This window comes from Triplophysa dalaica, chromosome 3 (assembly GCF_015846415.1).
Source record: "Triplophysa dalaica isolate WHDGS20190420 chromosome 3, ASM1584641v1, whole genome shotgun sequence".
NCBI classification, from domain to species: domain Eukaryota; kingdom Metazoa; phylum Chordata; class Actinopteri; order Cypriniformes; family Nemacheilidae; genus Triplophysa; species Triplophysa dalaica.
The window spans coordinates 4,024,407-4,048,719 of NC_079544.1; the positions used below are offsets into that span (position 1 = coordinate 4,024,407).

Here is a 24,313-nt window from a genome sequence, read left to right on the forward strand (position 1 = left end):
AGTGTGTGCTTCTGATGATCCAAAGAAACCTCCTGTAAAATGATGCTGTTTGTTTGGGTTGTTCTTTGTTCTTTAGCAAGTAAGTGCCGTTCTATTACATAACAATAACATTTGTGTTTATTTTATTCTAGCCTGTTACTTTATGAGATTAACACATGTTCATAAACTTTTATCTTTGTTTTACACAGGAGACAGTTTTGGAAACATCATCACACCAGTTCAACCTGAGATGTCTGGAGCAGAGGGGGGAAATATAACTCTCTCTTGTAACTATTCATCATCTTCAGCATATACTTTACAGTGGTATCGCCAATATCCCGGATCAGCTCCTGAATATTTGTTAGTCATTTCACACACTACAGGGAAAGTTTCACAAAAGTCAGAAATTGTGAATCTAGATCCTCGATTCTCTGGAAGATTGAATGAACAGAAAACTCATTTGATTCTGGAGATCTCCTCTGTTTCTCTATCAGACTCTGCTCTGTATTACTGCGCCCTGACGCCCACAGTGACACAAAACACAACAACACTGAACAAAAACACTCTCTGTTATATATAAAGAAGCTTCAACATTCATAATAACAAGTTTTTTAATAAAAACATGATTTTTTAAATATTTAAAATAATCTAATTCTACTGTATACAAACTAGAAACTATTTACATTGGTTTGTTATGTACTGTAACTTTTTTTAGTTTTGTGGACTGAAATGTAAACTTTTAAAAACATGTGTCAAAGTTCCAGTTTTTGAAAACGTTGCATTTATCATCTTTGTGTAAACTGCAAGACGGATTATTCTGAGGACAATGACGTCTCGCACATGAATTTTACGTGTTGAGTCAAGCGAGTAAACCCAAAACAGTATGACGGCCTCCAGTTCTGTGTGTTTGAGATACTCGGCATATGTATTAACGTTTCTCCAGCAGAAAGTGGATTTACTGTATCATTAAGACCACCAGTGACACATTATGTACACGTGGTCTTGTCATAAACCACACCCACATTTACCCACTTTACAGCTTACAGTCATCTCCACTGGATTCACATATTTATCTTTCAGCGTTGATTCATGAAGACGGTAATGATATAGTTTATTAGTAAAGATGAAGAGATGTATCCTGCTGATTCTTGTTACAGTGTCAGGTAAAGTGTATCTTAAATTGTGATCCTAAAAAATCTTGAACTACTGCATTTACTGTCTAAATATATTAGATACTAACAATGGATATATTTTTATGTATTTGTATTACTCTTAATGTTGTTTATTTACTTCGTTATTCCCTTGCAGGTGTATTTGCTGACAGCATTGTTCCAAAAGACACCAAAATAATGAAAAGTGAAGAAGATTCTGTGACACTGAGCTGCACGTATGAAACAACTAGCCGATACGTTTGGCTTTACTGGTACAGACAGAATCCTAACAGAGAACCTCAATATTTACTGTTTAAAGGAGCTCGATCATATACTAATGAAGATATAGCAGACCGTCGATTTCAGACAAAGACGTCTGAATCATCCACAGAACTCATTATTGACAGTGTGTCTCTGTCAGATTCAGCTCTATATTACTGTGCTCTGAGAGTTGAAGCCCAGTGATACAAAAACCCTGAAAGTCTTTACAAAAACTCACACACATTCATTGCTTTGAACAGTTTTTAATCAAGTAAAATCAAACCACAGATGTTCTATCTGTAAACCACAAAGCTTTGTGTAAGACAGGATACAGGAACACCTGCTGAAACTGAATCTAAGGTTTTTATTCAGTTTTTACTGCTGTAAAATGTTAAACAGTGTTTATGTTTTAATGACAATAAAATACTGTTTTGCGGAGTGTCCTTGTATTCTTACGTCTTTAACCTTATTATTTACTATTCACATGTAAGTAGGTCGAGTCAGAAGTATTTTATTTAATACATTACATTCAAAAACACATTTGTAAAAATAAATTTAATTTCTTTCTTTTTTTTAATGTAGAGGTAAATAACATCTAATGACCAAAACACAATCATCTTAATCAAAGTGAACTTATATCAGTTATCGTCAGCTTCTGGTCTTCTTGTCTTTAACTCTTGCTTTCGTACATCAGGGTTTACTGCTGGTCTCAGTGTTCCAAGTGCCTTTCAATTCCTCAATCTTTTATACATTTTCATGTCCTTGAACTTTCTCTTTTTAAGAAACAAATGCATTCAAGCCACTGCCACTTGGCTACAGTAATACCTAGTGTACATCTTGCCTCATAAATCCTAGGTTTAATCCCCCAATGAGTTGCGAGGCCTTGTGTGCAGTTTTCATGTTCTCTCTTTGTCCGAATTAATCTATATTGCCGTTCCTAAACTTCTGTATGTCTAATGTACATGACAAGCAAACTTCATCAGTAAAACAACCTCATACATGTCTTTATGTTGACTCAACTCAATTTTCTATATATCAGATGGTGTATGGTCAATAAATGTATGACTTTCAATTAATGATGTTTTTTTTATTTGAAAGGTTGTACATCTGTGTCTATATTAAGATTATGTGAAGAGGTGGAGCTTAACACATCTGTAATGATGATCACTGAACTAGTGTGAGACGAGAAGAGGATGTGTGTCTGAAGCTGCTCTTTCAATACTGACATGTTTGCTTGTGTTCTTCTATTATTGACTGTAACTGAAGGTTAATATTTCATACATCATCATATCACTATACTCTTATTTGAACTATACTCATATAATCTTGTGTTGTAGGTTACAGAGCTAAATAAGTCATCAGTCCTTATATATGTAACGTTTGCCACTGAATCTGAGGATGTGACTCTGTCTTGTAAATACACTGGTTCTGTCTATAGTCTTCACTGGTATCGTCAATATGCTGCTTCACCACCACAGTTTCTTATTATGGATTATTCAGGATCCATAATTGAAGCTATTCCTCCAGTTTCTGGAATCTCCATCAAACACAGAAAAACAGAGAAAAGTGTTGATCTGAAGATCTCTTCTGTTAAAGTCACAGACTCTGCTCTGTATTACTGCGCCCTGCAGCCCACAGTGACACAAAACACAGAAACACTGAACAAAAACATGACTGATGGTGAGATGAGGCAAAACAAAACAAATACATGTGATGGCATGATACTTTGAGAAAAGAATAAACTTACAGTCAATTTCTATTCTGATGATACTTTTTTTCTGATGAAAGCATATCTGTTTATTTAAAATAAATGGGAAGTTTTAGTAAACAAATAATGTCAATTTATGACAAATTATAATAAAACAAATGTATTTTTTTGTAAAAATCTATCAATTTTAAAAACTTATCAGAATAATGTCTTAATGTCACCAAAATAGAAAAGAAGAAGTTGAAGTATTAGGTTTATGATTTAAAACGATCACATCTCAGTTGCTCAATATTAAAGTTTAAACAATAGATGGAGACTTTTCACCAAACAGAAGTATCATATAATCCCAATAAATCTATTTTTTTATTCTATTTTATCAGCTACATGACAACACTTCAAACGATTCTGATCAGTCCGACACTCATGATGACCAATAGGAGCAGAACAGGAAGTTGATGTGTGTCTTTGTGTATGATCAGCAGTGTATGATACACAAACAAAGATCTGAAAGACTGTTTTATAGAATCAAAGATTAAACATCACATACCACAAAAACTTAAAACTCTTAATGTTTCATTGATAGCTTTTCTTGCAATGTTTCCATTTTTCTTTTCATTTTAATTTATTAAAATACATTTTATTATTGTGTTTATTGTTAACAGATTTGGTAACTGGGGACAAAATCGAGCCAGATAAAGGGACTACAATCATCGTAAAAGAAAAAGAAAATATAAAACTGAGCTGTTCATATAGTTCAACCAGCAATGATGTTCGACTTTATTGGTACAGAAAGTTTTCTCAAAGTGAACTTCTGTATTTAGCGTATAAAGGTGCTCGATCATATAGTGCTGAAGATACTTCAGATCAACAGTTTAAAGCAACAGCATCAGACACATCCAGTGAACTCAATATTAATGATGTGACTCTGTCAGATTCAGCTCTATATTACTGTGCTCTGAGAGTTTCTGCCCAGTGATACAAAACATGAACCCTAAAAGATATTTACACATTGAACCTGTAGTACAAACCATAAAAAGAAAACAATAATCTATTCAGTCCCAAATATAATAAAACATGGTTACATTTGTGTGAGGTTTAAGTCAGAGATTCTTTTGTGTATTATTATGTTCAGGTATTTTGTTACATGAAGTGAGAAGAGTATGTTTTAGGGAAATGATGTAACTGCACATCATAGCCACTGTGAGTCAGAATATGTATGTGATGTATATAAACTCCTCCTACATCTACATCTACAACTATATGTGAAATGTAAACAGTGAATTGTCTAGTTATCATCACTGATATTGTCTGTGTTAATTAAGTTTGTCTGGTTTACTTTCAATGTTTGCAATTCAAGGTAAAATATATTTCATTTTAAATTTAGTTTTTACTGTTCAATAATAATATGCCTGCCACGGTATGATCTTGTTTTAAAATTATTATTGTTATTATTTTATTAATCGATTCAATTTCTGCACAATGCAATACAGAAGATTCTGTTGATCAACCAACAAGAGATCAATCTGCTTTTGAACATGAAGCTGTTACACTTCACTGTACATATAAAAACCAGTGATCCGTTCTCTTATCTTTACAGGTACCAACATATTCCCAACAGATTCCCAACATAGATGCTCCAAAAGCTCTCGACTGGATCAGGCAGCAGTGAAAAAATATTTGAGGAAAGAACGGTGTTTGAAACTGTGTCTTTACCCTTGCTGGATTCACCACGGGAAGCTTGTAATAATGGTTTGTAATTTGCCCTGTCGGGCCTACTATCCCGGAGATCCTCATGTTCTTTATGATAAATGTTATTTAAGAACTAACGTTATTTGAACGGGATTAGTACTATCTGGGGTTCTCCTGTGATTTAGAAATTACGTTAACGTGCCCTCCCCACATCTGTAATTCATGTGGCGAGAAATAGCACGGACAAGTGAAGCCTTTGACTTTGCAAATAGTATATATAGTTGTATGGAGTATAATGATTTATGAACGTGCCTGTCAGCATTTAAGACCCGCGATTGGGGATCTTCTGTCCACTTTACGGAAGTTTCCATGAGAAATAATAAAATGACCCAGCAAACAAAATAATCTCAAAACACTTCAACACAGCCTCAGTTAGCGCTATTTGTATCTGTTTATCTTCTTATGTGTTTCGTGTTATATTATCTGCCATGTTATCTGTGTTTATTATTTGCTAATGATGTACAGTGAAGATTCTCACCGCTGCACTGTCACAGGCCACAACTCAAAACACCACTAATACAAATATTAATTAAAACAAGATTTCAGACAAAATAAAAATGAATACATACATTAAAAATGTACTAAATAATTATTTTAAAGCTTGATTAATTTCTTTTTATATCCCATCTTTTCTTTTTTTTCACAGGAACTTCGTTTGCTGATAAAAAAGAACCGTTGTTAACAGAAAAACATGAGTTTGAGGGTAAAAATGTGAGTCTCTCTTGTAAATACACTATCACTCGTGGTGTCACTGTTAACTCTCTCCAATGATATGGACAGAATCTCAACACAAAACCAGAGTTTCTACTGTCAGTCACAGAACATTCAAACACATCTGAACCTGCTCTTCATCTCTCTTCACATGTTGTAAAACATCTCAAACATGTGTATCTGGAGATCTCCTCTGTTTCTCTGTCAGACTCTGATCTGTATTACTGTGCCAAAACCCTTATACACAACACTAAATGTGTACCATACTGTATATAGACTTATTTTAGTTATATTCTCTATTCTTTTTATCGCTATTATTGATGACTGTTACATCTTTCAATAAAAAAGTATTATTGAAAAGTTACCAACACTTCAAGAAAAGTTGAGCAAAGATCTGAGTCTGATGAATATAAACAACCACAAGCTGACTTGAAAGACAGTAGTTGTTTATGTTCATCAGTTGTTTATATTCATACAGTAAGTGTTATATATATTTGTTTCTTTTAATACAATAATAAGAGGTCATACCACACCATCAGTTTAAAAGTAAAAATGTAAGACTTAACCTGCACTTTAAAAAATGCTGTCTTATTCTCAACCCAACACTGGGTCAAAAAGGGACAAACTCAACCCACTGGGTTGTAAATTAACCTCCACTGGTTTGTCTCAAGTGATTGTTAAATCAAATGTAAACATATGGATAAACATAAGCCAACATTTATGTTTGTCTCATTTTGACCCAACGCTGATTGAAAATAAACCAGCAATACTCTGGATTTGATGTGATATGGACTAAATAGTTCAATGATTTCGCATTTATATAAAAAATTATTTTATACAAGACTGGATGACGTTCATTTATAACAGAATTAACGAAAAATGTTCAATTAATGTGACACTGACAAAATGATATTTTAATGCATTTGTATTTGCTGGTGGTTGAGGAAGGAGGAGCTCAAAGTAGATCTTGTTTTGAAGCTGAAAGAGTAACATCAGAGGATTGAAGCTCAGGTCTCTATAAACATGTGCACAATGAAACTCTATCCAGTTATTCTGCTCGTCGCCTTTTTATGTAAGTTATTTTGTCAGTAATTATTTAAAAAATGATAGTAAATAAACAATGTTGTCATTTTTTAAAAACAATAATCGAAATACTGAGATATTGTTTTTCTTTGACAGCTGGAGTCATTAATGGAGATACTATAACAGCAAACAGAACAGAGGAGTTTGCTGAAGATGGTTCAGATGTTTCATTATCCTGCAGTTATTCCTCTGCTCGGTCTTTACTTTGGTACCGTCAGTATCCAAGATCAGCTCCTGAATTCCTCGTGCTTATTCTAGACAGTGTGAAAACTCAGAAATCTGATATAGATGCCAGATTCACTGCTGTCATCACCAAAGAGAAAGAAAATCATGTGTATCTGAAGATCTCCTCTGTGTCTCTATCAGACTCTGCTCTGTATTACTGCGCCCTGAGGCCCACAGTGACACAAAACACAACAACACTGTACAAAAACCTCACACACAACATTATGTCTGTATCACACTATAACTTCTTTTGACACACTGTTTTTATGCTACAATACTTTTATTCAAGCTTGTGTACTTTTCATTTGTTAATTTTTAATGTCTGTGAAGTATATTTTACTCATATCACGTGTTATGAAAACTGAAGTCAATTATCATACAGTGTTTATGACATATAACAATTATCAAACAGAGCTGTTCAAAGTTAAAAGTATAGTTGTTTCATTTAAGTAAATAAAAAATCTTAAGTATAGATATATTGGATTTGATGTTATTTGGATTAAAAATAATAAATGGGAGTCATATCACTGTGATATTTTGATAATATCATTTTAAAGAGTTCACTTAAAAATGAATATGACTCCTTATTAACCTGCATTTGTGCCATATAATTCTCTTTTTTAACAGAGAGCAAAGATGAAGAATTGACTGAGCAATTTAATGCAAACCTCAATGTCTCCTCACTGTCAGTTTTGCTATAATAATTCAGATTTTACATCTAAAACCCTCTGCTAATGTGCTGACAGATTTTTGAGTTGCTCCAGAGCTGAAATCATTTTTTTTTAATTAAGATTACTCTTAAAAAACATTTACAGATCATACTGAAAGCAAAGTGTGAAGTATTGAGGGTTTACATGTTTAGTGATTTCACTTTTCCTCCACAAGGGGTCAGTATTGATCTCTCCATGTATGACATTTATGAATAGATCATATGATAAACTACATCCAAGAAGAGCTCTGTGTGTTTTTAAAATCTGACATATATGTTATTTATTTATCTCATAGATCAGATATGTTAAGATTGGGTTTGATTTCTTTATGTTTCATGGCACATTATTATGGTAAACATCTAAAAACGTTTTCTATACACTTTATGCCTGCAAGGACTTACTTTATTATAAGTAAACCAACAAATTACATTAATTGGGTTGATATTTTCATTGTGCTGGTGACAAAACAACGAGAGGAACAAATGTAAAAAACATTTCAATTGTTTCAACAGTTAATAGTCTAAAGGTCTTTTGGACATTGAGTACAAAACTGTCATCTGAAAATTCCATGTTAAAAAATAAATACAAGATTACTTTGTGTCAATCACATTTACACATCTCCTCTAAACACACTTCCCTCCTAACCAGTAAAGGGGGTCCGGGGGTTCCTGAGGCTAATCGTAAATGTGTTCTGGAAGTTTCACATGAGAAATAACTGAAATATTTTCACAGGATTACAAAACTGGAGGATGGTGGGATATGGATGTAAAAAGCTGGAGACCCCCAGCCGGGAATCAAACCCCATAATATACCTTTGTCACACACGCTTTTTTGGGGGGTTTTCAAGCTCATGAAGGTAAAAGGGATTAACAAAGTTACTGGTTTCAACAAAAGCTAGACCACAACCTGTTGAGAGAAAGGGTTAGTGGGCTTAGTTTTTTTTTGTATGTCAGGTATTCACTGAAGAGATGGGTTTTTCAGTAGTTTTTTGAATGATGTGAGAGATGTGGTTGACCGGACAGAGTTAGGAAGAATGTTCCACCAGGAAGGAGTTGTGAAGCAGAATGAGCGGGAAAGCGATTTACTGTCCTTATGAGAAGCCAATACAAGGCGCCACTGGTTTGCTGAACGCAGGGATTTTGATGGGGTCTAGGAGTGCAGGAGGGTGTGAAAGTAAGCCGGTGCAGATCCAGTGATGGTCCTGTAGGCAAGCATTAGTGACTTGAATCTGATACGGGCTTCGACCGGTAGCCAGTGGAGTGAGATGAAAAGGGGAGTCACATGAGCCCTTTTGGGCTGTTTGAAGACGAGGCGTGCTGCTGCGTTCTGAACCAGCTGGAGTGGTTTAATAGCCTTTGCAGGAAGACCAGCAAGGAGAGCATCGCAGTAGTCCAAACTTGAGATTATAGAGCCTGGACAAGGAGTTGTGCCGCATGCTCAGTGAGATAAGGTCTAACCTTTCTAATGTTGAATAAGGCATATCGGCATGACCGTGTTGTCTTTGCAATGTGATCATTGAAGGACAGCTGATCATCAAATATGACTCTGAGGTTCCTGGCTGTTTTGGAATGAGTGATTGTGGTATTGCCAAGAGGGATGTTGAGATCGTGTTGCACTGTAGGGTGTGCCGGAAACACGAGTAATTCTGTCTAGGCAGGGTTCATCTAGAGGTGATGCCCTTTCATCCAAGCTGAGATGTCCTCAAGGCAAGCTGTAATGTGAGCTGCTAGTGGCATCATCTGGGTGAAACGAAATGTAGATCTGGGTGTCATCAGCATATCAGTGATACGAGAAGCCATGTGCCTGTATGATGGGTCCCAAGGATGTCGTGTAGATGGAAAAAAGCAGCGGTCCAAGCACCGATCCCTGAGGGACCCCAGTGATCAAGTGGTGAGCAGTGGACAGCGAGCCCCACCATGACACCCTGAAGGATCTGTTGGAGAGGTAGGATTTGAACCAGTGGAGAGGAGAGCCTGAGATTACTAGTGATGACAAGGTTGCTAGCAGTATCTGGTGATTGACAGTGTCAAACACTGCAGATAAGTCTAGCAGAATCAGGGCCGAGGATTTAGATTCCGCTGTGGCTAGCCGCAGTGCTTCTGTGACCGATAGCAATGCAGTCAGAGTGGAGTGGTTCGTTTTGAAGCCAGACTGCATGTCATCCAGTAGTTTTATTTCATTTAAAGCAAACAGTGATTACAACAATTGTGACTTCACATATGATAAACAAGTCATTGATGTTGCGCTGAATGTTCCTTTGGTCACTGTAGTGGGTTTTTGAGGAAACACTTCATTGCATGTACTGCACAATATGAATTGTAACCTGCTCAAGATGGTAATCCAATATAATAGTTCAAAAAATATATACCCTAAAATATTCAATTTAATTTCAAAGTCTCTTGAACCAGAAATGGCGATCTTCTTCAGTATTCTGATGTATTTCCGAGTGAAACTTAATAATCAAGTTGATTGTATGTATAAATACAGTTTAGTTTATTTTTTTAAAATAGTACTGACAGCAGACTGATAGATGGAGAGTTCATGTTCTGTTCTGCATATCATCACTAGATTGTGGAAGTAAATTTTGTTTAGTTTATGCAGATTTTATTGTTTCATTTCACAGTGAGTATTTTTACTTTATGTTAAGAGACACTCTTTCTAGTGGACTAGACATTAGTTTTTAATGAAATAAGTTCACACACAGCCAATCATTGTAGAAAACACAAGACTTTGATATGAAAGTTGTTTACAAGTATTTTACTTATTTAACGGTAATTTTCTGGCACCACTGCTGCCAGATTACAGGTCATCTCAAGTTTTTCTGTAAAGCTACAGAATTGTTTCTGTTTTTGGTCACCAGTAAACTGAAGAGTTGAGTCTGTGTTTAAGACAAGGTCATGCAGTGAGTTATTGGTGTTATGCTGCATTTTTCTTTGTTTAAATCAGTAAAGTTGGTCTCACACTTGATGCGAAGCAATGTTTAACTATGTAATCTGTAAATGAATTAAAAACTATAAGTAATTAACGCTTTTTTCTCATGTAAATTCATATTTAAAATGTATATTTAGAAAAATTTGTTATAGTGGAATGAAATGATTTCACACACAGCTAAGAATTGTGGAAAGACACTTTTCCATGAAGTTTTAAGATACAAAATTGTTTACAGATTTTTACAGATTTCTACGTATTTTTTATTCAGGATTTTCTTAACTGTGCATGTTGATGATGTAGACTAATGTAGATTGTTTATCCTCAGCTAAAACAATTTAAAGTTTTTCACCAGGTGGGGGCATCGTTCCTCAAATACAAGTCTCTGTGACATGAGAAGCTGATGACACAAACAGAGAAACTTTGTTAACACACAGAGACTCACTAGAAGAAAACAGTTTTAAAGTTGATCAGTGTAAGTGATGATGGTTAAACTAGTGATAATAACTCTTATCTTCACAGCACATTATTTTGGTAAGTATATTATTTTATCATTGACACTATATCTGTTTGAGATTTTCAATATATTTAAATGATTAATGCATAAATGTGTTTTTTTCAGCATGTGAGGGAAAGGACAGTGTTGAACAGACTCCAGGAGACATGACTGCAAATGAAGGACATCAAGTTACTCTACAGTGCAATTTTTCTACCTCTACAAGAAATGCATATCTTTTCTGGTACAAACAGCTGCCGAACACATCACCAACATTCATTCTGAGTGAATTTACAATTGGTAAAGGAACAACTGAGCCTGAATATCAGAAGAGATTTAATGCAACAATAAACTCAGAAACAGTTCCATTGATAATTCAGGATGTTCATGTGAGTGACTCTGCTGTGTATTACTGCACTCTGAGGCCCACAGTCACTGAAACACATCAACACTCACACAAAAACACTGTGTGAATATTACAAGTCTGGAAACATGTAAAGCATCTTATATACCAAACAGAAAGAACCTAAATTCTTTCAGATTCATTTTACTAATCTTAATTTTTACTGTACCACCATTTTAAAGTTTTGACACAAAAAAAATCACATTTAAACTTATCTGTCATCTCATTTATATTCAAATAAACTAAATACGTTTTGTTACATTGAGGATGTATATGAATATACAGTACAGTAACTCGATAATGAATGATCTATCAAAGGAATGGTCCACTGTGCTTTAAATCACCAAATATCACAAATGATTTCAAAGGTTACATTACACATCTCCACCACTAGAGGGAAACATCTCTTAAATTTTGAGACACATTTTGAGACTGAGACAAGAGAATATCAAGACAAATGATTAAAACCACACATCACATCAGATGATCTATCTCTTTAACTCACATCAACAATGACAAAGTGGATGATTATTGCTCTTTTCTTCACTGCTCATGACTTTGGTAAGAACATTCATCATTTTCATTTAAGTATCTTAAGTATATTTAACATGCTCAAATATTCATGTGGTTAATAAACTTCAGCTTTAACTCTATGAACAAAGATCCTTATGAATGTTGTTTCATGTTTTATTTCAGGTTGTAACTCTCAGGACAGTGTTGATCAAAGTATAAGAGTTCAAACTGCTTTTGAAGGAAAAACTGTAACAATAACTTGTACATATGAATCTTCATTAACAGCAAATGTCTTCTGGTATCAACAAAGAGTGAATGAATTTCCAAAATACATGCTGAACGGATTTGACAAACAGTTCAAGGAGAGATTTAATGCAGAACTCAGCACATCTTCAAAATCATTTCCTCTGATAATTCAGGATGTTCATGTGAGTGACTCTGCTGTGTATTACTGCGCTCTGAGGCCCACAGTCACTGAAACACATCAACACTCACACAAAAACACTGTGTGAACTCTACAAAAATAAAATATGTTCTTAACAAAGGGTATAAAGTTAGGTTCAGCTGTTTACATGGCATTCTCCCACGGTGTATGCATATATAATTGTAAAAATATCATTGTATCACTTTATTAATTGATTGCTATCAGGAAGTAAAGAGATTTCCAACCAGCATGACAAAAAAAATCTGTCTATCATGATATTTTCAAAATATCAATTTAAAAAATATTACGGAGTGACTGCTTTTCCATTAAATTATGTTTTCCTGAATTTGGGCCATCATATAATATATTGGTAATGTGAATTCTTACATTCTATCTTTCCAAATGTTCAGCCAAAACATACCATGAATGGTCATGTGACTTTTTTGTACACCACCTGATTTGTAAACACGACAAAAAGAGTTTCATTGCAGTTTTGAGCCTTTGTTGTATTTCCTTTGTTGTATTTCCACATGTATAAGACACCTTATGCATGTGTGAACTTGTGACTTATTGGCGTAATGTATATGTATTGGTATTTCAATCAGCTCAATTTCAAGTGTGATGAAAACGCAGCTATTAAGTGTATTTTAACACAAATTGCTTACTAAAGAAAACTTAACGCTAAAGTAAAAGAGTCAACAAGAAATTCAACATTAATTGCAGGTGCACAAGTAACATTTATTCAATGTGACAAATTAGCTAGTTTTAACAGTGATTCAATTATTGCTTGCTATCATGGATTTTGCCCCCATTGACTCCCAGTATAACTCAGAATAGGACATATTCCCAGGGTCCCAATTTATTTTATCAAATTATTTTTTTAATTTATCATTTTTGAGTGAACTAACCCTTATGTATTTTGTTCTCCTAATTTAAATTCCAGTAACACATCCTCAACTCAATTCTGAATGCGGCAACAACTCGGGTTGTGACTTTTGTCTGTAGATTCATTGTAAATGCTGTAAACACACACAGAGCAGCAGTGTTTATAACTTTCACCACTAGAGGACGAGATGTTCACAGAAATCACAGCTTTAAATGAACTGCAGCAGTAACTTGAACAGGAGAACATGTTGAATGCTCTTCCGTGAACAATGTGCTTTACCATGAGAGACTTTGTGAGAACTGTTTTAATATTTTTGTCAATATACTCAGGTAAGTTTAACTTTAAGCTTTATAAATACATTTATACATTTTATATACTGTTACTGTTAGTTAGTACTGTTAGATGGACAAACAACCATTATCTCTTCTCACAGAAACAAAAGCACAGGATTCTGTTCATCAGCCGAAAGGTTTTCAATCAGCACATGAAGATGACAACATTATTTTGGAATGTGAATACAAAACTACAAGATCAAACCCCACTCTCCTGTGGTACAGACAACACAATGACTCTCCAAAATACATCCTTTTAAAATCAAAACATATAGATGGAGATAAAGCTGCTGAATTCAAGAGTAGATTTCACTCCAAACTTGATTCTTCATCAGTTTCACTGATAATTCAACATCTGCATGTGTGTGACTCTGCTGTGTATTACTGCGCTCTGCAGCCCACTGTGACAACACCATATTCAGTGCTTGAACAAAAACTTACTCATGCTTGTTTATACAGTATGTGTATAGAACTAAAAATTACTTGTTGGTTTCTTATTGTAAACATACTGGTTTCTTATTGTAATGATTAATCCTATATAAAAACTCAAAAAGGTTATCAAACCCATAATTCAAATGCATTAAATCTTTAAAGAAATACAGAAAGTCATTGCATAACCTAGAAATGCACACAAGCAAAAAAATTGTTAATCAATCTAAATGATGCTTAAAATGACATGAATATAAACTCTGTATGATTTTAATGGATCTAAACACACCACACTTTCTTTAGTGTTTCCAATGTTTACCAAAAGGAGGCGACTTGTTAACATAAATGTCACATCAGTTCTTACAGGAGCAAAGCGTTGTCTTTATAGAGGATTTCAGCAAACTAGTGTATATCCTTCACTAGGGGGATCTTAACCTTTTTGGCTCCAAGGCCCCCCACTGTAGACAAAAATATTAAAAAGCTCCCATCCCACTCGCAAAATCTCAAAGTTTCGACTCAATACAATATTTTACAGCTTTACTTTAAACGTATATTCATTGGAAAGATAATGATAAGTATATTGGGTTTTAGTTTATTTATTTATTTCAATGCTTATTTTGTCTAATTTTAAAATATTAGTCAGCTTGAGACCACCTTTGCGGTCAGCTGCGGCCCACTTGTGGGTGATGGCCCCCCTTTTGAGAACTACTATCCAACACTTTTAAATGCTCAATATCTGTATTTGTTTACATAACAATACCTGTATTACATGTATTATTCTAAGTTTATGTCATGTTACTGTTAATGTCACTTAAAATTCATTACATCTGATTTTGTAATGCTTTAAGAAGGGTTTAGAACACCAAACTGCATAACCTAAATATATTTCAAGACTGACTTTTATGTTCTTCTGGGGATTCATTTAGTTTAGACATATGGATGTCTCTAGAGATGAATATTTGTCTGTATATATTTTTTTGCACATTCCAAGTTGTGTTGTAACTTTAAAAATGAACTTCGTGTTTCCTCGGGGATTCATAAATGTTATTCATGAAGTGAATTGTTCAGTGTTTAGGGGAGGAGCTAACAGAGGAGACATCATCTACTTGACAATGAAACTTTACTGTGTAAGAACCAGTTTGTGCTGCAGATGAACTTATTCAACATGATGATCTGTTGTTTGGTTTTACTTTCTTCTCTTGTCTGTAAGTGTTCAATATTCACAATTCAGTTCCAGTAGATCAGGGGTGTCCAAACTGAGCCCCCAGGAGCAGGACTGGACACCCTGCATTAAACTTTTGTTTCTTTGCATTTCTGTATGATTTTATTGATGTATTGTTGTCTAATCTAACACACTTGATCTTATTGACAGGTTACAGCTGTGCGAGTATCATCACACCTATTGAGACTGAGATGTCTGGAGCAGAAGGAGATGATATAACTCTGTCCTGTGACTACTCCTCAGCAAATACTGTACAGTGGTATCGCCAGTCTCACAGATCAGCTCCTGAATATCTTTTTAACATTCTTCATTCCACTGGGACAGTTTTACAGAAGTCAATAATTATGGATTCAGATCTTCGATTCTCTGCTAATGTGAAAGCAGATCAAATGTTTCTGAAGATCTCATCTGTTAAAGTCACAGACTCTGATCTGTATTACTGCGCCCTGCAGCCCACAGTGACATAAAACACAACAACACTCTACAAAAACTTATTATTGTGTGTGAATATTTCAGAATCAAGCAAATTTCTGGAAACATTACTTTTGTCAGTGGTAAACAGAAGAGAATGATATGTCATTTATATAAAAGTCATGTTTTGTTCAAGCTAAATGATGTTAAAGTATATTTGTAAACACTTCCAGCTATTGATATGTCTGATTACTGAAACTAAAGCTTTATAACATTAAAAGTACATTGTTCCACCTCACGTGTTTATAAATCACCTGTAAATGATTTTATTTAAATATGTATTTTTTTTACATGGCTGCAGTTAATATTTGAAAAAAAAACATGTTGAATATCATTTGTAAGAACTGAAGGAGGAGTTTAGAGACACAACTTCATGACACAGTAGATTATCTTTCACAAGTCTGTGAATCAGCTGATGTGTTTGTCTCCTGTTCAAGTCTGTTTATTGTGTCAAAATGTTGATCTATTTAATTACATTTCTTTTATCAGCTGAAGGTAAGAAATTACTGGATTAAAAAATGTTCTGGAGATGTAAAGCTAATGCTATCGTATACAATATTGCTTTATTATTTTAAAGATTATTTTCTCTCTCTCTGTAGGTAATGTCATCAGCCCGTACAGTAATAATGAGTTTGCTGTGGAGGGAGACAGTGTGACTCTCTCTTGTAAATACAGCGCTTCTGTTCGCTCTCTTCACTGGTATCGTCAATATACAGATCCATCAATATAGTTCTTCATACTGGACTCTTATGGATCAGTGACTACAGCTGTTCCTCCAGTTCCTGGAATCTCTATCCATCACAGAAAAGACGAGAGCAGTGAAACACACACTCAACACTGTACAAAAACGTCTTTACATATTGAAGATTGTAAGTACAGTGAAAAAAAAGCTTGCTTACTCTGGCTATGTCGGTTCCAGAACACGTTTGAAGAGTAAGTTTTATCAACCTCCCAAAAGATAACAACATGAAAAAATTGTCAGTGGAATGTCACAAGGAAAAAGCCGGGAAGCTTAAAGTTTTTGACTGTTAAACAATGTTATAAATCTGAGGTTATTTCACAGAAGACTTAAATCTGCATTAGTGTTTAAAGTGCGGGATTAAAAATCATGAAATTAAATTATTTAAATTATGTGTTTATAAAACTATAAACGCTATAAATTAATTATTTTATAAATCATATGAACATTTTAAATATATGCACAGTTTTTATGCTAGAATATTTAAAATATATACTCATCATGGCTCTTTGTTACATAAAGTGTAGATTTGTTGAGATGTTTATAACTGTTATTTTAAAGTGTCTTCCATGGGATTTACCAAAAATGTGGTATCAATGCTTATTTTGAAGTCAGAATTTTTTTGTTCCTATTCTTTATGTTTCATAATATCTATCATATTTGGATTTCTGAATACTGACTTTGCATCACATCAGCTTTATTTGCAACAGTTGCTGATGTATTCATGTTTTTGGAGACTCTTTTAATCGTAGAGACGGCTTTGATTGTTATAATCTTTACAGAAAACTTGTTCATCACTTAAGTACACAAGGTTAATTCATTTGCATGGCATTAGAAGATGGAGGTCTGCTGTGACAGAGGTAGAGACGGAAACGTTAGGCACACAGTTACATGTCCAACATGTCGTGTAAAATACATCCCTTTTTAATGAATGTATCTCAAATATCTCCATTTAAATTTTTGGTTTGATTTTGTCAGCTAATATAACCATGTTTTACATATTCCAAATGTTAAAAGAGGTGGAAACGACCCATCCTGAAAGGATAATTGTCATTTGGAGGAAGGCCTTTCAATACTTAACTGTAGGAGGAGGTTGAGTATCACAAATACATTTTTAAGAGCCTTGAAACATGCCAGACTGGGAATCGAACTTGCAACCTTTGAGTTTTAAATCTGTGCTCACTAACCATTAGGCCACAACTATCTTTGACCCGATGCATCCTAATAAATGGACAAGAGTTATGATATGCAATTGCTCTGCATTTAAAGTACTTCACTATTAACATCCTTTAACTGTTGGAAATTGTAAGGTGTGTTTATTTATCCAGTGACATTTGGAGATGTTCTCATAAACCTAATTCAAAGTATATACAGTATTTCATATAAATACATTAAGTTTATCAAAAACAGTTTACATCATTTTACTTAAAGATTATATTATTTTAAATGGTTAAATAAGAAAGTTGATGATACAGTTAGTAGTGAATGATGAATTGAGATGGGTGAGATTGGAAATGTAATTGTAACTTGGCTGTAAAATTATAATATATTATACGTAATCTCTCCCATTTGATGCTCATCAAAAGTGCATATGCGCAGACACCTTTAAAGTTAATAACACTTCGTTAAAATAAACTAACCCTGGAACATAACCTGCTCCAGAGCAGATTATCTTCAGAGAGTGAGTTGCTATGGTTACTTACATAACCTTAAAGTTATCTATGTTTTTGGAACCGAAAGATGAGGTTATCCAGCATGTGTTGGAAAGATCTTGGTATAGTGTCGATATTCTGGTAATCGCGGTAAATGCCGCAGTTTCTGTTCACACAATATAGGAATATGTTTTCTTTAGAGTTAATAAATCAAATCATTGTACACAATCGATTCTTTAAATTATTACAGCAATTTAATATTTTTTTTAGGACTATTTAGTCAAACTGTTGAAGTAAAAAAATCCAGTTTGTTCATTGGTAACAGGAAGATCACTCACCACACCCACATTACACACATGTTAAAGCTTCAAAATATATTTCTGCATCTGATTGTCAGTGTCAGCAAAACTAATCTTCTAACTGGATTCACATTACAAACGAAGGATTTAAGTATTGCCTAAATTCAATTATTCCTAAAACAAGATTTGTTCTATAATAAAATATGTATTTTTGAATGTCAAGATGGATAGATGTCAACTGCTGATTCTCATGACAGGTGCATTTGAGTTTCATCAATTAAATGTAGTGCACAACCTTTATTATACATTCTAAATCTTAATCTATTTTCTTTGTAGGTGTGTTTGCTGACACTATTATACCAAAAGAAGAAGTTAAAATGAGAAGAGAAGGAGAATCAGTGACACTGAGCTGCACATATAACACAAGCAGAGATAATGTTTATCTTTACTGGTACAGACTGAATCCTAACAGAGATCTTCAGTATTTGCTGTTTAAAGGTGCTCGCTGTAAGACTTGTGATGGAAACGTGTCGGACGGTCGGTTTCGGTCGACAACCTCTCACACATCCACTTCACTCACTATTAAATCTGTGGCTCTGTCAGATTCGGCTCTCTATTACTGTGCTCTTAAAGTAAGACCACGGTGATACAAAGTCCACAGACGCTTTACAAAAACTAACGCACAACTAGAGTCAGTGATCCATTAAGTGACAAACCACAGTTATGCCTCTAAAATCACACAAGACAGGATGTGTTAACACCTGCTTAGTGAGTTAAGAGGACTACTACAAAGAAAACATCACCCTCAGTCAGACCCAACTCGATTCAACCTTACAACATAATAGAAATACAATGATTTTAAAACTGAATTATTTTGTGCCAGTCTGAGAACTGTACGGTGATCTTTAATCACATATTCATCTTTAAAATATGACAGAAACATACAGCAGAGGTCAAACATGACATACAAACGTCTGGACACCTACATTGGGCGTCATGTGTTTCAGAGCAATTGTGTCAAAAGAGGCCTTTTTGAATGTTTCACAGAGAAATCATTCTCTGTTTATAATCTTCATGATCGTATGCTGCGAGTGCTTCATGAAACACTGTAATGTAGCTTTAAGAGGAGGAGCTAGAGCTGAAAACATTGTCTGTCAAAGTAAAACAAATGTTTTACTTCAGTTACTGTTTGGGTTGCAGGTGAAGGTCTGAAAATGCTGCTGTTTGTTTTTATTTTGCTGTTTTCCTTTGCAGGTATTTATAATATTACTTATACAGTCAGTTAAGCTGTGTAAATGTGCTTGTATGTTTCTTTATTTTCCTTGTAAAATAAAAATGTGTCTGCTATGACTAGATGTCATATGTTAAACATATATTTGATCTTTTCTGCAGTGAAAAGTTTTGGGAATATCACTCCGGTTCACAATGATATGTACAGGACAGAAGGGGAAAATATCTCTCTATCATGTGACTACTCTTCAGCACTTTATCTTTATTGGTATCGGCAATATCCCGGATCAGCTCCTGAATTTCTTTTCCTCATTCTGCACGCTACAGGAAACGTTTTGCAAAAGTCTAAAGTTTTGGATGTCGATCATCGATTCTCTGGAAAATTGAATGAACAGAAAACTATGTTGATTCTGGAGATCTCTTCTGCTGCTCTATCAGACTCTGCTCTGTATTACTGTGCCATGGAGCCCACAGTGACAAAAAACACAACAACACTGTACAAAAACCCACAATTACACAACAAATAAAACAAACATAACTGTTAAGTGCATTAAACAGCAAAACACTTTTTCTAAGTTAACAAACAGTGTCACAGAAGTGTACTGCAGTGCCTGCCAAAAAAATTGTCATAAAAATAAGATTTCTTATTTCTTCACCATAGGAATTGAGGAATTGGATTAGATTGCCATCTGGTAGATTAATATGAAGATCATGATTAGAAAGTGCTTTTTGTGTTTTCAAAATAACAAAATGCTGGTTAAAATCCTGCAAATTGACATTAAGCGTGAGTCATGGTTGTGTGTGATATGATCTCACACTTAGTCTGATGTATTTAAATACAGTCTCTGTCAGAGGGCTGTCAGACAGGTGGTGAAGTTTGATACAGAACTGTCAAACTAACATCACAGATCACTGAATCAAGTAGTAGAAATGTTTGATAGCTTTTTGACTTCTGCAATGTGGACTGATACTTACATTACTGACTGTAACTGAAGGTAAAATCAAAAATTGCGTCATCATTTCAAAACACTTTTATCTTTACTTTATATTATACCTAATATGTCATCATATTTAAAATATTATCTATATTAATCTAACTTTATCAATAAATGGCCGTAGATGTCATAACCTCGCCGAAAACAGCAACAGAAACATCATACAGAAACCTCATTGATTTGAGTTGTGAGATAAAATATTGTCTCAAGTGCAATAGCCCTCAACCAAGGCATTACGAATGCAAATATGTTGTTAAATGTTTATTATTTATTGTTTGTCATCTGCCACTAGAGGGTGATATTTCAATAAAAACTATGAGAGTGAAGTTCACACTGCTGGTTTAAGTAAATCTTGAGAGGAGCTGAAGCTCTTATGAAAGACACACTGTGTGTAAATAAAGAGTCTCAGGATTGTCTAAATATCACAGACTACTCCTACATTCACCCACAGCTAGAGGAGGGGTTTATAGTGCAGACAACACTCGCTTGATAAATAAACTAGTATTCACTTCAGTGTGTGCTTCTGATGATCCAAAGAAACCTCCTGTAAAATGATGCTGTTTGTTTGGGTTTTTCTTTGTTCTTTAGCAAGTAAGTGCCGTTCTATTACATAACAATTACATTTGTGTTTATTTTATCTATCCTGTTACTTTATGATATTAACACATGTTCATAAACTTTTATCTTCGTTTTACACAGGAGACAGTTTTGGAAACATCATCACACCAGTTCAACCTGAGATGTCTGCAGCAGAGGGGGAAAATATAACTCTCTCTTGTAACTATTCATCATCTTCAGCATATACTTTACAGTGGTATCGCCAATATCCTGGATCAGCTCCTGAATATTTGTTAGTCATTTCACACACTACAGGGAAAGTTTCACAAACGTCAGAAATTGTGAATCTAGATACTCGATTCTCTGGAAAATTGAATGAACAGAAAACTCATGTGTTTCTGGAGATCTCTTCTGTTAAAGTCACAGACTCTGCTCTGTATTACTGCGCCCTGGAGCCCACAGTGACACAAAACACAACAACACTGTACAAAAACACTCTGATATATAAAGAAGCTTCAACATTCATAAAAGCATGTTTTGTTTTATAAATAAATATTTAAAAAAATACGAAAATAATCTAATTCTCCAGCATACAAACTAAAAAAAAATATGTTATGCATAAATTATGTAATCTTTAAATTATTGCCAGTTTAATACTTAGTGTGTTTCCATTACATACAGTATAAGTATTTTTATAAAACTTTTATAAAAATGATAAATCTTTTCTGTGACAAATTCGTTTTCTAATGGTTCCAGTGGTGATACTGGTGGAATATTGCATTGATGGCTCTCAGCCAATCAGATTCGAGAACCAAACTGTTGTCTAATATTAATATATTTTAAATTGTGTTCAGCTGATTAAAGGAAGTTATATAAGGGATTGTTAAATAAATGGAGGAAAATGTATATTTGGGTAACCCAGGACTGTAAAAGAGTGCCACTAGGGGGAGATGTTTTACAAGAAACATTGAATTATTCCATATGCAAATGACAGTGGCAGGAAACAGAACACAACAACATGATCAAACTATACATCACATCACAGTTTTCTCAGAAAGATCCCAATGGGATCTGTATACTGTATACTGTGACTGTGGTTATTTATGTTTATTGCGTAAACAGTATGTTTATGTCATACTGTGTTCAATAATAAACATGATGCAATGACACACACTGAACATACTGAGAATAGCATTTATTACAGTAAGAGAAGAACTTCATCATCACAGTAACCAGTAGCTATAACAAAATAAATACTGTAACACAGTAACTAGTGCAGAGAAACAAATACATATAGTACATGTCTGATGCCAGTCATGAAGAAAAGTACAATTAAAGACTCAGACTTAAATACTGAACAGTATGTTAAACTTTTACACATGTTTAATTTCAAGTTATATTTATTTGAATTATCTTCATTTACTGAAACAGTAATAAACTGTAGAAATTAAAATTGTAAATTGCATGTGGGTCATTGTTTTTATTCAAGAAAGGATTTTTAAAACACTGTGCACTCTTTTTTAAGAGCAAAATGTATTAGGATTACACAATATCAGATTGTTACAATATTGTTACTCAAGCTGTTGTACCATATGCATTTTCTTTACATAATTATACAAAAACACCAAAACAGACTGACAGAAAGATTGCAGCTTAATCAAGTCCGTCTGATTATTGTGTAAGAAATCGTCACCTGATGATGCTTTCTTTTCAAACACAAATGTACTAACACACAGTTAAAGAAGTCAGAATAAGCAAACATTAAAAAGTCAAGGGTCAAGCGTCTAAAACGCTGTTCATTACCATAATGGTGATTTAAATAAAACATCAAGAGGTGGATCTAAGTTCTTAATAAGAGATTTTGTAGACGTATGCAGTGGCATTAAACAGGTTGAAGGTGTGAGATTAAAAAACAGTGAAATCTACATTTTTACAGAAATAAATGTACACCAATCAAATTGCTGCCACTAGTTTATTGTAAAATTAAGATGTAAGATGTAATGAATGAAACATCAAACACCCTATTCAAACCTCATTCATCATTAAATAATAACAATTAACTGTACATTTCTATACAGCATTTTACAACAATGAACAGGAATGTTTACAGGACTTTATTGGCACACGTTTATTTTCTGTAAATTCTTCACGCAATTACAATACAGGGATAATCCATAGTACTTTACCTTATAATACTGTAATGACTGTTTACAGTTGAGACCGTCCTTCGAAAAAACATCATATATAATGCTTTTACAAGCACAACGACCAGTCGTTCAGTCATGCGAGTATACCCAAAACAGTATGGCGGCCTGTCATTCATAAAACAGCGTTTTATTTGTTTTCCCGGATCTGTGTAAATGAAGATTGTTTTCTTGTGTGCATGAAACTTTACAAAAATGCAAATGAAAATCTTTTACGATTTTCATTGTGTAAACGTGGTCTTAATGTTATTAACCACAACCCACATTCACCCACTTTACAGCCTCCAGATATCTCTCTACTGAATTCACATACTTAGTTTTCAACGTTCACTCAAAAAAAAATGTTTTTGCTGCCTGTTCAATTTACTTAACTTGCTTAAGTTAAATCAACACAACTTTTGGAAAATATGGTTACAACATGATTGTTTTATGTTTAGTCATATAACTGAATCCATTCATGTTGGGACAACATAAAGGAGTTGTGTTGTGTTAACATAAAATAGTTATAATAGGGCAGAGGACTTATATTTCCCAGCATGCTTTGCGTACACTGCATATTGAGAGTTATTTTCTTAAATAAGTGTTTTATATTTTGCACTTTTCAGTAAAAAGAAACACTTGTTAGTCATTAATGTTCATTTATCTTAAAAGTTTTAAAGAGTTAGTTATATTTTTGAGTTTGGTGGTTACCCTTGTTCAGAAAAGTGTTGCCTTTGGTTAGGTCGTGGGCGGTAACAATAACTGTTTTGCATTTCTGTTGAGTTCTATTTTCTCAATATCATCTTATTGAAGTTAAATGAGATAATGTCTAATAAATGTTACAAATGTATAATATAAAAAATGTTGAGCAATTCATTTTATTTTAGTGTTTTTATTTGACCTACAGAATTAGTTGCTCTAAGTTCCAATCATTAAGTACAATCAACACAAATGGATAACATTAGCAAAGCTTATT

The 24,313-nt window shown here is 34.0% G+C and overlaps 1 gene segment (V, D, J or C); it reads left to right on the forward strand.

Annotated features, from left to right (window-relative positions):
• The first annotated feature begins 1,102 nt into the window (after positions 1–1,102).
• Positions 1,103–1,595, forward strand: LOC130416322 (T cell receptor alpha variable 18-like). The segment is given in 2 exon segments: positions 1,103–1,142; positions 1,288–1,595. Coding segments are annotated over 2 exon segments (348 nt in total).
• The last annotated feature ends 22,718 nt before the right edge of the window (positions 1,596–24,313 follow it).